General features: G+C 46.9%; 1 protein-coding gene across 2 annotated transcripts in view; it reads left to right on the top strand.

Moving 5' to 3' along the window:
- ZFHX3 (zinc finger homeobox 3) overlaps nt 1-16,993 on the top strand; it is a gene marked incomplete at its 5' end in the record, with an annotated part of 112,579 nt that overhangs the window by 72,756 nt on the left and 22,830 nt on the right. Inside the window, 3 exons of one of the 2 annotated variants that reach the window (XM_084294725.1) lie at nt 2,203-2,298; nt 14,727-14,854; nt 15,056-15,256. In XM_084294725.1, the coding sequence (XP_084150851.1) occupies nt 2,203-2,298; nt 14,727-14,854; nt 15,056-15,256 (425 nt within the window). Of the gene's footprint in view, nt 1-2,202; nt 2,311-14,720; nt 14,855-15,055; nt 15,257-16,993 lie in introns of both variants that reach the window. The other variant, XM_084294724.1, reaches the window with a different exon arrangement.

The raw sequence follows: 16,993 nt of genomic DNA, 5'->3' as shown, positions 1-16,993 counted from the left end.
GAGAGGGGAGGAAAAGCTTTGGGAGCATGCACGTGCTTTCTTGCAGCCCGCCTGCCCAGAGCAGAGGTGTTTGGGCCAAGGGGGCAGGTTGCATCCCTGGCAGGACCACGGGCTCGGCTCAATGCAGGTGGCTGGTGGCTGGCGGGTCCGGCAGGCTGTGCCTGTGGGCGAGGGGGCTGCACACCGAGCAGGGCAGGAGGATTCGCCATTTGTAGCCTTGTTTTTTAATCATTTTCTATCTTTATTGGTATTCATAGCTCACATTTTTCCGGTTACCGTCAGCCCGGGCTTCCATCCATTCCAAGGAGCTATTTTTTCCCCTCGCTGATGATGATGATGGTATAAAGACAGATGGTGTAACTGCCTTTGAATGTCCTATTTCATTTCCCTCGAACCAGACAGTTTGCTGGAAGACGTGTATTATTTCCACATGCTCGGGTTAGAGCCCAGACAGCGCCGGAGCCGGGCAGGCAGCGCCGGCCCCGTGCTGCCATGCCGATGCTGACACCTCCGGGTCGCAGCCGGCAGTGCCGCCGCGCCGGGCGCCCTTTGTTGTCCCGGAGGGCCGGGGGCACCGGGGGGGCTGAGCCGGGCCGGGGCTCGGGACCAAGGTTTTGCAGCGGGGGCGGCTGCCGCAGCCAAACGAGCGGCATCGCCCCGCGCCCAGCGCTCGGGGGGCGGCGAGGTGGGGCTGGGGGCTGGCTTTCTGCAGGGGGGGGTTGGAATGTTACCTTCCGAAATGGGAATGCAGCTGATGGCTTCACAGCCCTTATCTCCAGCAAACTTGATTTCGTCTCATGAGGTAGACTGCTCACCTCACCTCTGCACCGATAATTTGCATTTTTCTGCGTGTTAGATGTCTCCCTAGAGCTGCCACCCGTCACACTCCTTACTCTGGGGTCCTGCTTCCCCAGCAGAAGACCATTGGGGTCCCTGCAGCTCTCAAGAGTTTTTAGGTGTTTAAAAAGTGAAAGGGGTAGAGTATAAATCACTGCTGATCTCTGATGCTTTTCAAGTTCCTCCTTCGTTTAAGTTTCCACATTCTCAAAGTGCACTGCTGAGTATCTGCAGTCTCCTAATATATGTTTTAAACCAATTTCTAGCCCTGTCTTTGTTAGGAGGAGGCTTGGGGGGGGCGGGAGGAGTGCTTTAACTAGTTACGTAGTTCAGGTAAAACCTTACAGTAGCCTTGGATATAGCAAGACCAGATAATGCAAGTTAAAATTATGAACTGTCCTGCCTAAAAGAGGATATAATGACTTAAAAGTACCCTTTCTTCCCACTGTTGATGTAGCCCCCGTCAATTACATGGTAGCTGTCGAGCTGCTTGCACTATACATAAATACCCAAGATATGACATGATAATGTAGTCGTTATACCCTGGTGTGAGAGGTCTGGCAGCTACAGCTGTCTCACTCCCAGTATCCTACCTAACGAGGGTGCCTGTGCGTGGAGCTGCACCGAGCCGTGTCGACATGCCCCGTGCAGCCGCAGCACACCAGTGCTTTTGTTCACGGCTGGGGCAGTGGCACTTTGTGTTTTGTTCCAAGCTTTCAGCACTTCACTTCAGCACTGAGTATATTTTTTTCCTTCATGCTTTTGTGCCAGTACTGATAGCACATGCGTGCTCAAACCCTTCCTGTGGCTGGGATGAAAATAAGACACCTCAGCATCTTCTTCCCGTGCCTTGTGTCAGGGCCATGTCTGCTGCTCCTTGCTTTGTCTGAGCAGAAGTGTGTCGTGTTGCTTCTGCAGTGGTTGTGGGGGTCTCGGTGGTCAGGTTCAGCACTGTGCTGTGCTATTTGGTCCAAAGAGCTTGAGCTGCGGATGAGGGGGGAAGGATGAGTCTGAAGGTGCTGGAGGCACCAGTCAGACCTCAACAGTTCCCTAATCCATAGCATGGCTGGGTAGATCCTTCCTGCACCTGGCAATTATTTTGCTGTACCTTACACTCCAGGGGATATCGGTATAAGTGGCAGAGGTAGGTCAGGATCTTCACTTCATCTCTCAGTTTTTTCATCCATAGTTTCCCTCTTAACCAGCTAGTAGGCAGTCATCGGGAGAATGCTGGGTGACATCAATCCCTGCAGCTCAACGCTTGTGCTCCAGCTTTGGCTGTTGCTCTGTTCCTCAATGGCAGTTAATTGCTCTTCCGTTTTGACTTTCTTTTTTATGTTACTCTTTCTGCTTCTTGTTTCTCAGAAGAAGCCATTGAAGATGTGGAAGGGCCCAATGAAACAGCCGTTGATGCTGAAGAGCCTGCCAAGGAGCAAGAGAGCGGAGGAGACAAGGACCAGAGTAAATGGACAGGTGGGTTTTGGTCCCTCTTTCACTTTCAATCCAGGAAAAGAAGATGGGAAGTTGTAGAGCAGTAGTCTAAAAGGAATCTTCCCTTAAATGACCATGCTGCTTAGTGCTGTCAGCATGACATACATGCTGCCCCCTGCGAAGCCTTGGGGCGTAGCTCCGTGACACACGCAGGGAGTTCGAGCTATGCTCGTGCATCCCCACTGCCAGCCCCGGGCTCGAGGGTCAGAGCTCGCCTGTACCCACGTGGTGCTGGAGCTGAAACGGGCAGGGGGAACCTGCAGCTGGGAGTGGAGCAGGAAGAAAGGGACTGCCCCTGTTGGCAGCACAGTGCTTAGGCTGGACTAAATGTATGTCATGAAACCCCACCCTGTTGTTAAGACTTGAGAGATTGTTTGCCTGCTTCTCCATCATAGTCCTCGCTCCGGTAGCAACGTTTTGATGCTGAAAAGACGAGCAAAAACTCTGTGCTTATGCTCTGCCAACTGCTTGTTTTCTGCTGGAATCATGACAACCTGAAACTGAAATTGCAGATGCTGAATAATCCTTATGTTGTTGTAGAGAAATCTGAAAGGTTTCCCTTTGCAAAATCCTGGCAAACATTTCACTTCCATTTTAAGATACTCGGTTACTCTGTCTTTCCCAGAAGATAGTTGCTATCTTGCAGGAGCGAAGGGAAGATTATTTTTAATATTCTTGCCTTTGAGCAAAAAGAAGCTTCAAGGTTGTCCTCCTCTGGTGAGGGCCATTCTCCTCCCTAGCTGATACTTTCTGGCTGTTTCAGCGTAGGTGCAGAAATAGAAGCACAGGTGGCAGTAGTCATTTTGGTTGACCCAGGACTGAGCAGTTCTGACTGCTCTTTTCTTTTTCAGCATTGTAGCCAAGTAGGTTTGCAGACTTCTGATGTTTGGTACAAGGCCTCTCTTAACCTGCACAGAGACCCTTCTTCCTGTCAGCGTTCTCTTGCCATGTTTGTGGTTGCTTCTTAGCGAGCCACAGCCAGACACTTCAGCTTGCACAGTCTTCAGAAGAATGAAACGTGCTATTTCACCTTAATACACTTTTAATCTTGAGCGTTAGAAGATGTGTCAAAACTGGTGAAGAGAGCAGGCTGTGCCTTAATACTTGTTGAAGCTCAAGTTCTCAGTCTAGATGGCGCTCACTGAGTTTGCTCTTTCTGTCGTTCCCCACCACAGATCCATTCTTCAACCCAGAGATGCAAACTTTACTTGGCTGTAGGTGATTTTTAGTTTTTTGTTGTGTGGGATTGTGTAATTCTAAGTAAAAGCACACTTTGTGAAGTGTCACAGAAAGAAGCAAGCCTCATATGTTTATTAAATCTCTTACAGGGTAAGTAGGGCTCTTAGTCCAAATCTGAAGCACTTGCAAAAACTGATCTATGTGAAAGGATTATTCTTACATGTGAAAATCATGTAAGGAAAAATGAAAACTTATTTTATAAACATCACTTCATCCGGAAAATCTATATGTGAATGTCTTATTTCTTCCTTCTGCCTGTGAAATTTACAACTCATTTTTGGTGTTTGTCAGTCAAATGGCAGATAAGAAATGGACAGCTTAACACAATGGAAAATGTAGCCTCAGCTGATGTGTATGTAAGCCTACAGAGCTCTGGACAGTGTCCAGAGCCATTGCAAGTCCAAAGTGTACAGCCTCAGCAAGGTTCATGCACATGGTTTTGTTGAATTCAGGTCCTGCTTTCAAATACATACCAACGCTATCCCTGAAATTGAAAGCAAAAGAATTTCTGAAATTGTTTATGTACAGTGGTTTTGAAAACAGCTACCACACCTCAGCCTTGCATTCTTTCTGCTTTCAAGCTCCGGTAGCACATGGCCATGTTGTCCTGTCCTCGTGGACCTCAGACATGAAAGGGAACAGAAACTAGGTCAGGTTAGTCATGACAACCACAGAACAGTGTCCACATGTACAGGAATATCAAAATGCTGTGGCACACATTGAGATGTAACCAGGGAGGAAAATAGGAATATCAAGGAAGCACTCAAATGCTGCCTTGCTGTAAGAGACTGCAAGGAAGGAGTTAGTCTGCAGCTCAGCAGTTGGGAGGCTATCAACCATGATGTCAAGAAAACTGAAGCACATGCCTCCTTCTTTGGGTTCAGTCTGACTAAATGGGCCGACTGCGTGAGGGACCCGAGCAGCCGTGTTGGTGATGCTGCGGGGAGAGCTTGTCCTCCAGCTGCGAAGGAAGAGGTTGCAAAGTGTTTTTTACTTCAGATAAATGTTTTCATACCAGTGACCTGCTGCTTCATGCTCAAGTGTTTTGAGGAAGCGACTAAAACAACCCCAGATCTGTCAGCTGCTCTCTCCTGTGAATTCACAGAAAACGGGGGAGGTACCGTGAGGGGACAGACACGGTACTTATCTTTAAATAGAGGAGTGGCTGGGGAACCGCACACCTGCCAGCTTCATTTGCCCCAGATTTTCCTGGGAATTGACCAAACAACTGTTTGTAAGTACTGACTGGAAGATAATGAGATGAGTAACAGTCGACACAGATTTGTCAAGAGCAAATCATGTCAACACGACCCAATTTCCTTCTGTGTGAAGAAGGCCTTGGTGCAGTCAGCATCTTCTGTCTTCTCCTTAGGAAGGAGTCTGGAACTGCTGTTCAGGACATTCTCAAAAAGAAGCTCAAGTATTATGCCATAGATAAAAATATTACAGAATAGGTGCACTTCATCAGCGCTGGAAAGCTTCCTCTGGAGGACTGTGCCCACTTCTGAGCTTGGGGGTGTCAAGAAAGTTGAGGAGCAATTTCAGAAAACCTGAACAGCATGAATTAAGACCATAGTCTGCATAACATCATCTGTGAGGAGAAAGTGGAATAAACAGGCTTATTTGACCCAAAAAGACAAGACCAAAGGGGAGTACTAGATAAGTCTTCTTGTGCATAAAATGCTTCTGAAAGGAAGGAAATAATTTGTTCTCCGTGTTCAGGATATAGACAACAAAAAGTAATGGCCTTACATTGAAGGGAGAAAGGTTGAGGTTAGATAATACTTTAAAAAAATCTGGTACAGTTTGTGAAGCACTGGAGTAGATTTTCTGGGAAGGTTCCTCAGAGGTCTTTCAAGAAGATTAGACGAGCTGCTGTCAGGAATGAAGCAGGCACAGTTTATCCTGCTTTGGATGGGCTGGCTGACCTTTTGAGGTGCCTTTGAGCACTGCAGTTCTGTGGAAGTGGGAGATAGGTGAGAAAGGAGTGCAGGCTCAAAGCCAATGAGCAGTGTGTTGAAGTGGAGGTTGATAGACCTGTTTTCTGTTCATCGTGCAGCAATTTGATCATTACGTTCCTCAGCAATTTACTCACCTTTTGTGCCTCAGTTTCCTAACTGCGTACAAGCATGGTCATTTTTCCACTTTTTCAGTGAGATCTCTAACAAAATGATTTGTATGTCTGCCCAAGCTCCTTTGGCACAGACGAGCGAGTGATGAGTCAGGTTTGTTTGACTGCTTTACAGTGCATACATATGTATGTGGCAGGCTGTACTGGTATTGGTGTTTGCACTGAAAGGAAAAACCTCTGCTTTCATTGTAAATTTGCCAAAATGTTTCAGCTGCAAAATAAATTCATCAATTCATTTTTGTACTTATTTTAGAACAGAATATTCTTAAGCAAAAACATTTTTAGGTAATATTTTCCATTAAATTATACATGAGGAAAACGCCATCTCAAATAAGAATTCCTTTTACTAGCTTCTCACATACATCTCCGTAGCTCCTGAAAGAGTTGGCCAGAGTGCAGTGCAGATTGATTTCAGGAGTGCACATGCTGCCTGTGTTCCCTTGAAGTTGAAACAGGCAGCAGCAGCGCTTCATGGAAACTAAAACTGTTATGTGCCTCCTGAAGTACTCCATATAGAAAAAATGGCTTATGTTTCCTGTTTCTGGACAGACCTGTTTGCTCTCTCTTCGCTCTCTCTCCGGTAGTGGGATTAAGCAGTTTCTTAGCACAGTGCAGTGCAGCCCCTCACTCCTCAGGCTGCTTTCCTCCTTCTGCTCAAGGAACCTGCCCACCTCCGTGCTGGAGCAGGGGGATGCTCTTTGTAGTGTCTGAGCTTTCGAAATTATCTCATCATGACTAACATGCAATTTATTGCAAGCAAGCCAGCAAAGATGAAAGAAATCATGGCTATTCCTGACTCCATTTTAAAGTCAAAAAGTAAATGATTAGTATTCAATGCATCGGTTTCTAGCTGAAGCCTGAATCAGACCAGTGTAGATGAGTGTGAGACTTTTAAGGTTTAGGGTGAGGCTTATATGTATTTTTTAACTAGCGAGAAGCACTTCAATCTGCAGTGACCCAGCTATGAAAGAGACTTTCTTAATGCACTCTCATTTGTATAGATGTAGAATATCAGATTTTTTTTTCTCAGATAAACAAGAAACAAACTCTACTTAAAATACGGATTGAAATGAAATATTTCTGGAGGACTAGCCTGAAGGGCTTTTATTTTTTTTAATGATTTTTTTTTTTAAATCCATGATGCTCACCTAACACAGAGCAATTAGTGCAATGGAGCGTCCCTGATTCGAATCCGTGGTAGATTGCTATTAAAGGAGGTATTAATGGGCTGCCGAGAGCTGGGAAATTGTTGCAGAAAAGTGTGTTTATGGAGTATGGTGCTGGCAGGCATGATTTCAATCGGATTTGACATGTTTAACATAAATGTATACTGCACAGCTCCTGCAGTTTATGAATAATTCCTACAGGCCCACTGCCTTTCTAATTACTGAAATTGAAAAAAACAGGTCAGGCACATCCTGACGGAAATATATTACTGCCCCTCCCCCCCATACTCTTTGGGGGGGGGGTTCGGTTTGTTGTTTTTTTTTTTAATATATGGCTGATTTTGATCACTTAATGGCTGGAATGTTCAGTAGGACCAGGGCAAAGAAAAGGAAGAGAGCCGGGGGGACGGAGCAGGGGGACGTGATGGAGTGTCTCTCGACCCTAGCTTATGTGCACAGGAAACCTAAAATGGGGATAGAGAGACTCAAAGTAATTGTGATTTTTCCTGAGGATTTACAAAGCACAAATGGCTCCTGGGTGCTAGCTCAAACTGAGGAAGAGTGTCCAGGCCTGGTGTCTCAGTGTCGGGGCATGTTTGGAAACTGTCCCCGAGGCACGTGCATAGGGTTCAGACCTGGGCAGCCCTTGGCTCTAGCAGTGCCAGCAGATGCTGTTTTTCTAATCTTTTTATGGAAGCAGAGGCGAGGTGATGGCTCAGTGCTGGCTCTGCTCCATGGCACCAGCAGTGCCCCATATTTCTGGCAGGTCAGTGGCCCACATTACAGACAGGAGCACCCTCAGGGCACGTCTGGCCCTGCCGCGGGGCCAGGCGCAGGGATGCTCTGCAAGGCCTGGCAGCTGGAGCCAGCTCAGCCCCCGCACGTCCCTTGTGCCATCCTGGCATAGCACAGCACAGAAGGGCATGGCACAGAAGGGCACAGAAGGGCACAGCACGGCACAAGAAGGCATGGCATGGCACAGCAGGGTGCGTGCAGGGGCACCCACCTCGCTGGCACTGCACACCCCAGCCACATGCCTCTGAGCGCTGGGTGAGCTGAGCCACAGGTAGCAGAGCTTGAGCAGAAACACCCAGGGAAGGAGGAAAGGGGCAAACATAGTGCCCAGCCCCGGTGGAGCCTCTATGGCTCGGCTGCCCTGTGCGCCTCCGCCCTGGCTGTGCCCCGGTCTTGCTCCACCACGCAGCGTTCACACCTTGCTGCAGGGGATGGCCGAGCCGGGAGCTGCTGTGCTTTGCCACCTGCGTGGCATCTTTCATTCTACCTCGCAATCAGCGTTATCATTTTTGTGCCTCTTTTGATCTTTCTCTTTGTGTTTATACTAGCAAAGTATGGCTACTTAAAAAATAACAAGCAGCAAAATTACCAGTCTGGTGCTAGTGGAACAGAGAGTGGCTTCTAGCTGGGACAAATGGTGCATCTTGACCCTAAAAGTGAGCTGGGCCCTGCAGGCTCACAGCTGCCTTTGCCAGTTGTTAATCCTGAAAGCACCTCCACGTGTGTTTACCACTGCAAAGCATGGTTGCTCCTTTCCCAGCAGTGACAGAAGATAGGAAAACCTGCTCATGCGACAGCCCACACTTCCTTGGATCTGAGCACAGATGAGGGAGCTGTGAGGGGCCATCTCAGCAGTGCTGATGGATGAATGGTTCTGCTGTTTTCCAAAGCTGCTGTGTCGTAGAGGAGCCTTTCAAAGCACTGCCATAAACAGGGCTGTCTGTGCCTCCTCTTTCTCCTTCCCACTTTGCGTTGCTGTTTTCAGATACTTTTGGTTCTTCAGCAAGTGGAGTCTGTGCCTGCATCACTGGAGCCTCCACTCTGCATTCACACTCTTTCCTCGCTGGTAGTTCCTGCTCGCCGCAGTAACTGTGCTGCCTGACAGTACTGTTCATCCCTTCCTTGCTGCTTTTAAGGAGTTACTAAAATTACTGTTGTTTGTACCATTTCCCAAGCTCAACACATTGATTTTATTAAATTAGTTGATATGGACTCACATGGTAGGTTAGTTGGAATATTTATTCAGTTCAATTGGACAGTAATATTCACACAGATTGATAGCTGGTTCAAGAACCATAAAAATCAGTAAATATAAAAGATTATCTCTTGTTTCCTTTGTAATTTAAAACAAACAAACAAACATGATTTCCCACAGTTCTAAGCATGTAGTCTTCGACATCGTTCCTGGAAGAAAAAGTTCAGTGTTTTAGGGTACCACTTTGCAAATGTGGGGTCTTGCTGTGCGTGAGTTAGGGTGATTTCCTACGATCTACGTCTTTTCTCCTGCAAGTGTCTGTGAAACTCAGAATGGCAGAGGGAACTGTCAATCCTGCAGAGCTCTGGGCCAGGTCTTTTCTTTCTGGTACGTTTGCTGGAGCATTTTGCTGCTGGTGTGTCCAAGTCAGCCACTGCTCTGGTCGTTACCATGTGCGTGTCTGTGGGCACCTGAGTCCTGTCCCAAGGGGCTGGCATGGCAGTGATGCTGGTGGTTGCATTCCCACTCCCTGGGTCACAGTCAGGTTCCCTGTAACCTTTGGGACTGATCCATAACTTGGCTATTTGTGTCGTTGCTCCACTCTCTCTCACCCAGCTGGTGCAGACCACTTTCTCTTCTTCATCGCCTCACAAGCTAGCACCTTGTAGAGCAGCTTACAGAGCAGGTCCTTCAGGAGCCTCTGGGTGTGATGCCAAGGGGAGCAAGAGCTTCTCTGCTGATCTGCAGGGCAGTGGGGAAGGTCTGTGGTGGTCGGGATGGCAGACAAGGTGTTGTCTCCACGTCCCCTCCATGTGTGCTTGTGCTGCTTGGCACCTTGCACCATGTTTTCTGGGTGCTCCATGTTTGTGCTGAGGAGTTCTGTGGTGGCTTGGGCTCCTGGGTACTGTCATATGAATATTTCATAATAATTCAGTTGTTCAAGCTTACTGCAAGCTGCAAGATATGACACAGCATTAGAAAAACAAATTACTTGGCCATTTTCAGGGCCATACTTCTGAAAGGCAACAATAAAGGTCTGGGTACAAAAGTGTGCTTGCAAATCTCTGTGTATTTACTTCTGTCTATCATACAATCACGTTATTTATCAAACACAGATTTGAAAAAATACTGTAGAGCAACAGGCAATATAGAGTCCTGTTAGTATGGCTACAACATCTTATTAGAACGAATGGTACCTTCAGGGAATAAAGAATGTAAACAGACAGCGTTTCAGAGAGAAACATTCAACCATATATTATTAACACAAGAAGTAACAAACAGGCAGCACTGTAGCAGTGTTATACACCAAAATGCTGTTTCTGGGAAGCCTGAGCTGTGCTCTCACAGCTTTTGTGTCACTGGAGTCTCTCGGTGGAGTTACTTTCTCATATTTATTCTTGCCGTATTAATGCCAGTTGTGTTTCTGCTGGATAGCAGCTGTCTGAGGGGAAGGCTGAGCCTGAAACGTGGTGCAGCTTCACTCCAGGCTCCTGAGCTGCCGCTCGTCATGCTGTGGAGATAGGTCCGGACCACAGGGCCTGGCCTTCCCATCGCTCGTTCTACACAGATAAGAAGGTGAAGGCCGTGCGAGCATAGAACAGATAAAATAATCCTCTCTGTTCTCAGAGTTCCCAGAGGAAAGCAAGAGCCGTTTTAAGGATGCGCCTCGGCGAGGCCTGTGCCGTGGCGACGCTTGTCACTGTGGCATTTCCAGCCACGGGGGTGTCCAGACGCGGGAGGCAGGTCTGTCTGGCCCAGAGGCTCGTGATGCTGAGTAGGAGCTCCAAGAAAACGTCAGGGAGAGCTCTGGGGAGGGAGGCGCCACCAAATATGGAATTTTATTTTCCATCAGTCGGTGAAAACACAGCTCCCCAGTCCAGTTGAAAACTTTTTCCCAGACTGGCTGCTGAACTTAGTAGGAGGAGAGATTTTTCAGTAGGCTGGATGTGGGGGAGGGTGTTGCTTTTTAAATCAATGGAGATAGCAGAAACCCCACTGTAAATTTCTAGGGCAAGTGGCAGGCTGGTTTACGGAATGCAGGGAGATGAGAACCTCTGGCTTACGGAAAGCAGCATGAATTAATAATCATTTAATTGGCTTCTCCATTATGTTGCTGGGTTGGGAGATGGAAGTTTAGATGAAGGGGCTGTCAGTGGTACTTTAGCTGAAAGAATCTGATGGCTGGGTGTTGGGGGTGGTGACTCCCTGTCCACCAGGATCGAGAGCAGTCAGCTTTTTGGGACACTTACATTTTTACCTCTGGACCTTGCAAAAGAAAGGATCCCATTTCATCTATGAAATAACACCTGGGAGGTTTTCTCTTCCTCTGCTGAAAAGCAGAGGTTCCTGAGGAAGCATGGGAAGAGTAGGCTCTGTGAAGTGCCCCGGTGGGGCAGTGTGCTTGCAGCAGCACTGTCCTGTTGCACTTGGCTTTCAAGTGCATTTGTTGAGAAATGCAGATTTTCTTCTGAGGTCAGCCAGTCTGAGCTAAATCCACTCAAAGAGTCAAAATAATAAAAGTACTAGTTGGTAAATTGTCACGCATCGTACTTTAAGCACAAATTCCTCCTTTGCTGCAAGGGCTTTACCTGTAAGCCTCATCTCACACAATTAGGGCACAGACACCGTGCTCCACCTTCTCCAGTGCTGAGCTGCGGTTGGAGGCAAAGCCTTTTTGACATCCTCAGTCCGGGACATTTGGTCCATCCAGTCCACTGCCGGCAGGGGTGCAAAGGCCCCACACAGCTGCCGGCGAGCTGGCAGGCAGCCGCAGCGCGTCTGCAGAGCGGATGGGAGCAGCGTGTCCTCGTTTCTCCAGATAGAAGAGAGTTCTTAATTCCTCTGATCTGTGATGTGGACTGAATGTGTCACTTAGTGTATTTGGCTGTTTATCAACAGTAAACTTTGGTCTCGGAGTTAAAATTCCCATTTGAGCTGTCAACTCAAAAAATCATACTTAGAAGGAATATTCAGTATGTGTTTTTCAGAACACTACAACAAAACAGTTTTTCTGGGGGCTGGACAATCATTTATAATTCTGATTTTGAAGGATTAAAGTTATGGGATGGATGAAGTGCACTTAGTAAAAGTGGGCACTTTGGAGACAGAAAATAAAAGTAAATTTTAACTGCCTTTTACTTTTCCCTAATTCTAAGCAGGCTGTTTCCCAGCAGGAAGGAAATAGGAAAATACAGTCATGATTTTAGAGGTTATAGGTAGTGTTCAGCAACTACAGGGTAATTGTCTGCAGTTGGGTTACTAAATTTAGTGACTGCACCTGAAAACATCACATCAGTGAGTTGCTAGAAATGGTGCACAATGAAGCTGGTGGCACAGAATAAGGACAAGGGGCTCCCTGAGCTCCTTGTACCTTGCTGTGCACTACACAGGTCCTAGCACTGATGGGGCCACCAGAGGTTTTGTAAGTTGTCAAAGCTTGAGCCTTAGGAGGTCAGATTTTTTTTTAATGCAGTTTTGTAGTTTTCTAGTGGTTCTCGCTCCATTTCCAAAACTGGGAGTGTTTTCATCCTTTATTTGGAAAGGTTACCCATATACATTACCAGAGATTTCTCCTGTCATCCCTTGTCCTCCCTTGTGTCCCCTGCCGCTGCTGCAGAGCTGTTGATGCTAGCACGGCTCACTGCAGCACTCGTTGGTACTTCTGCAGAGCAGTTGGCACCCAAGGGTTTGAAGTGGCATTTCATGTATAAAAAGCTCACAGAGACATGTCCATAGCACATAGGAGACACAAGTGCTCTAGTACCAGCCTGATGTGGGGCAGGAGCAGAGCTCCCATGGCTGCGTGCCGGCAGACCCCGGGTCTCCGTGTGCTGGTCCCAACACCCAGCTGCCTGGTGGGGGCTGGCGCGTCCCTGTTCGAGGTCCCCCCAGGAGCGGACGAGGTCAGCAGCAGCAGCAGCAGCAGCAGCAGACCGCCTTACTGGGGCCACTCATATCATGCAGAGCTCAGGCAGGGCATGTAAAGCAGGGTGGTCCACAGCCAGACACGGAGCTGGCTTGTGGCAATGGCCTCTGCCTTCCTTGACGGGTTTGGGGCGGTGCTGTGTTTTTCACACTCCAAGGATATTTTTATTAGTAGGAAGCAAAGAAGGCCAGTTTGGGTCCTGTAGACATTTTCAGTGACTTTTCAGTTCTCAGCCCCATGAAGGTTTCGGGCTCAGCCAGCAGATTTGACCTGAATGGAAGCCTATCATTCTGCACAGAGAGCAGAGTAGGATCTGCGTTACAGCATCCATAAGTCCTGGCATCACAGGCTTGTTTTACACAAAGAAACCCAAGGTTTGGACTTTTTAGCAGAATTGGCAGCACAGCGGGGTCCTGTGCTTTTGGTTTCAGACATTGCCCAGATTTTGCGGCTGCATGGTGGCTGTGTAACAAGGCAGGGATGAAATACCAAGCATGCGGCACCACAGAACTCCAGGGAAGGAAATCACTGCTAAGCAGGCTTTGGCATGGCCAAGTCTTCTAGGAGAAATTGAGTATTACTAGAGCTCCTCCTCTCCCTGCCTCCCTCTAACAATGTTGTTATCTACGTGCAGTACCTGTCTTTTGTTTCCTGGAAGTTAGTTTGCTTCTATTTGACTGAACGTTTAGAGGTGAGGTCTGGCAGGGGAGAAGGTTAGAAATGTGAATGTGTATTTCTTACTGTGATGTGGTACCTTCTGAAATAAATCTTGTGTCAGAAAATGGAAGGATCTTTGGGAAGGAAGCAGTTTAACAGGATTTTACTCAGGCTGCATCTTCTGAAACAAGGTGCAGATACCAGTGAGTTCACAAAGAGAATAAGAGAAAGGGAGAAGAGTATGGGGGGACTGGTCTAAGAATGCTACAGTGCCTTGTTAATCGGCAGCCAATCCATCATATTAAATATCCAGCTGTCATATATTACCTTTCAAGTGAAAATGAATAACTCCCATTAAGGGCGAAATGGGTTTGAAGTCGATTCGAGACAGATTAAAGTACTGTTATGAATGTGTGTTCAGGGAGGAGGAGACGGGGGCTGTGTATAATATACTTGTCCTTACAGTTTTTAAATAATAGATGTCCCACAAATTTATGTACTCCAGGCTACCAGGGTTCGGGGGAGGGGTAAAGGTCAGGGATGTGTGTTCTCGGAGTGCCTCAACTTGCAAAGTGTTTTTATGTTGACTTCTGGGCTCCTTTGCCTCTTTTTGTTTTGCTCAAATCCAGTGGCCTTTCCTCAGCTGGTTGCAGCATGTCGTTGTCCGGATCCTGTGCCCGCCCTGGCTGCAGGCTGGGTCCTGCTGGCGGTCTGCCGCGGGGACTGCTCGCTAGGGAGTACCTTCAGACGAGTGCATGGGCCGAGCTAGCCAGTGCTGTCCTTCTGGGACAACATGCCACCACGTCCACCATGGACTGCAAGGCCATTGTGTCGACAGCCACAGCAAACACTCCCCAGACTGTTTATATGCAAAACTTCAGGTGTTCAGAGCTAGGAGCGTGAATTTTGCTTTGTCTCATCTGTCTGACTGTTCATGGAAATGACACATCAGCCTTCACATCTGGTCAAGCATTTGTGTGTCAGATGTAAACACGGGAAAAATCTCTTCTGTGCCTAACAGGCTGTAAGCAACCCACATAAGTAGCTGTGATTTCTCTGCTTCTAGCTGTAAATTACACAGTTCCCTTTCTGTGGGAGATAATCAAGAAGGAATTTTTTTTGTCCAGGCAAGCTTTGTAGGATATAAGTTAGTGCACATACTCGTTTTCCCCCAGCTCTGTGGCATGTGTTTCAAGAAACAGAAGCAGTGTAAGTGGAAATGCTGTCTTCATCCAACTTAAGCCTCTTTGGGGATGTCCTGATGTAAATCTCTTTTTGTTGCAGCACCAGCCAGCCAGGCAGAGAAGGAGCTGACGGAGCCTCCAGCATCCTCTAAACGAATATCATTTCCCAGCAGCTCTGAGTCACCTCTCTCCTTTAAATGGTCAAAAACTTCAGAGGAGACCAAATCAGAGCAGGTAAGAAGCAAGAACACAGCTTTTTGTGCATCTACAAGTAGGCGATTTGTTTTGTATGTGCCAAAAGCAAAGAATAAAAGAAAAGAACGAGGGTGAAAGGTGGTAACTGGCTGTAGGAGAAGGCATCAAATTCTTGAACTCTAATGGAAGGAGGAAAGCAGCTGCCGTAACAATTGCACAATTCCTTGTCTTGTTCTGCAGATGTACCAGTGCCCATACTGCAAGTACAGTAACACCGATGTGAATCGGCTGCGGGTGCACGCCATGACCCAGCACTCAGTGCAGCCCATGCTCCGCTGCCCGCTCTGCCAGGACATGCTGAACAACAAGATCCATCTGCAGCTGCACCTCACTCATCTGCACAGTGTGTCCCCTGACTGCGTTGAGAAGCTCATCATGACGGTAAGTCGCTGCGTAGTGAAGCGTGTCTGCTGCCTTCCTAGGAAATATGAGGAGTGAAGGCATGGCCTGACCTGCGCAGGCTAAGTTCGCTGTAGTGGGCCGCTGTGGGCAGCTCCCTCATCTGTCTGCACTCTGTCATTTATTTTTTTCCCATCCCTGCACATTTCATCTCCAGAGTTTAGCTTGTCTGTGCGTGAGCACTGTGGAAACTGGCAATAATGGAGTGCTGAGTAATTTCCTTGTGAAGAGATTGAAATAAACATGATTTCCTTTAGCTACTGACATTGTTGCACGGGACTGCATTTTGCACAGAAGCTTCTGGGAGATGCAGCAGCTGATGTGCTGTGCTGGTCCAGTTGCAGAGAAAGAAGGTGCTCATTTGTTGATTAGCACTTCTGAGGACAGCCAGGGTGATTAAGGTAACATTACAGGAAATTAGGTATCAGGTTTCTGCTTAAAATATGATTTTAAGAACCAATAGAGTAGCTTCCCTTGGCACTTTCACATTGTGCTGGGGAGATAGTCCTGTTGTGCAGCCCATGTTCTGCACTTTGTTCACTTAATGAGGATCATTGTTACGGTCACATGAGATAGACTGAATCTGTTATTCCAGTGAGAAATCACTCCATCCAAAATGGCAATGCTTTTGTTCTGTAACAAGTCACTTCTTTCAGGGTAACAAGCAAGGGATGCATCAATGCTGACCTAAGGAAGGTGAAACCTTGGGGTATTGTTGAATATTACAGCTACTGTTTCAAGTGCCATCTTTAAAATGTTTTGAAATACCTGGTTTTAAATTAAAATTTAAGAATACGCAGTTAAAATTCTCTGAAGTAGGACGTTACGCCACCGAAGTGTGGAGTGAAAGATCACTGAATAAAGTTAACTGTCTTCATATAGATCTCAAAATCTGTAACAACTCCGCTTCTAGAAGTTTGTCAAACAACATTGTGCCTGGGGGAGGTTGTGATTGTTACTGCTAGTGCAGCTTCTGACATGGAGCGGAAACTTCAGACAACACATTGTGGTTCAGCACTAACATGTTTGCATGAAGCTTTTGTTGCCCTGTGTCATTATTTTAGCATCTAGCTTGGGAATCCTTCTTCATTGCTGTCTCTGAGAGACCAAAATTTGGCTTAAGAGCTAGTACTTGGTGAACAGTAGTAAATCTGCAGTGCAGTGTTCAAGTTGCCATTTGTGAGAACTGGTTTTGTGCTCTGGTTTGTTTTACCTCAGCACTGCTGACTGAGGATCTCTCTCAGGTACTGGTGCACACATGGGATAGTATGAATAATTGCCAAACCTCTTCTGTAGGACCTGTAAATACCATCACGACACAGACGTGCTCATAAAAGGCTTACCACATTCTCCAGCACTGATGTGCTTGCTCCAGTAAATAATATATTGAGTCCCAAAATGTCTCTTTCATGAATTCCTTTTTCATGGGTTTCACATGAGTGTGCCTTTCCATTTGTTAGTGTCAGTCTAAGATACAGGTAGAATTAATAAGGCACATTTTCAAAAACCCTTCTAAATTCACAAATCAGATGTATTGTCAGTTTTCTACACTTTTTTTGTTGTTGTTGTTATAATCTTCAAGGCAAGGTTGTGTCTGCATTTAAGAACTTGTTGCCAAGTATAAGAAGTGTTTATTTTAATTCCTGACAGTTCTTCCTCTTTGTGATTATTTTTTTCCTGAACCCCATTTCTGCCTGTTTTTCCCTTCTTTGCTGATTC

The sequence above is a fragment of the Netta rufina genome, assembly GCF_964035555.1.
Source record: "Netta rufina genome assembly, chromosome: 13".
Taxonomy (NCBI): Eukaryota; Metazoa; Chordata; class Aves; order Anseriformes; family Anatidae; genus Netta; species Netta rufina.
Note: the sequence above shows the minus strand (reverse complement) of the source record. Positions and strands in the feature narration are given on the sequence as shown.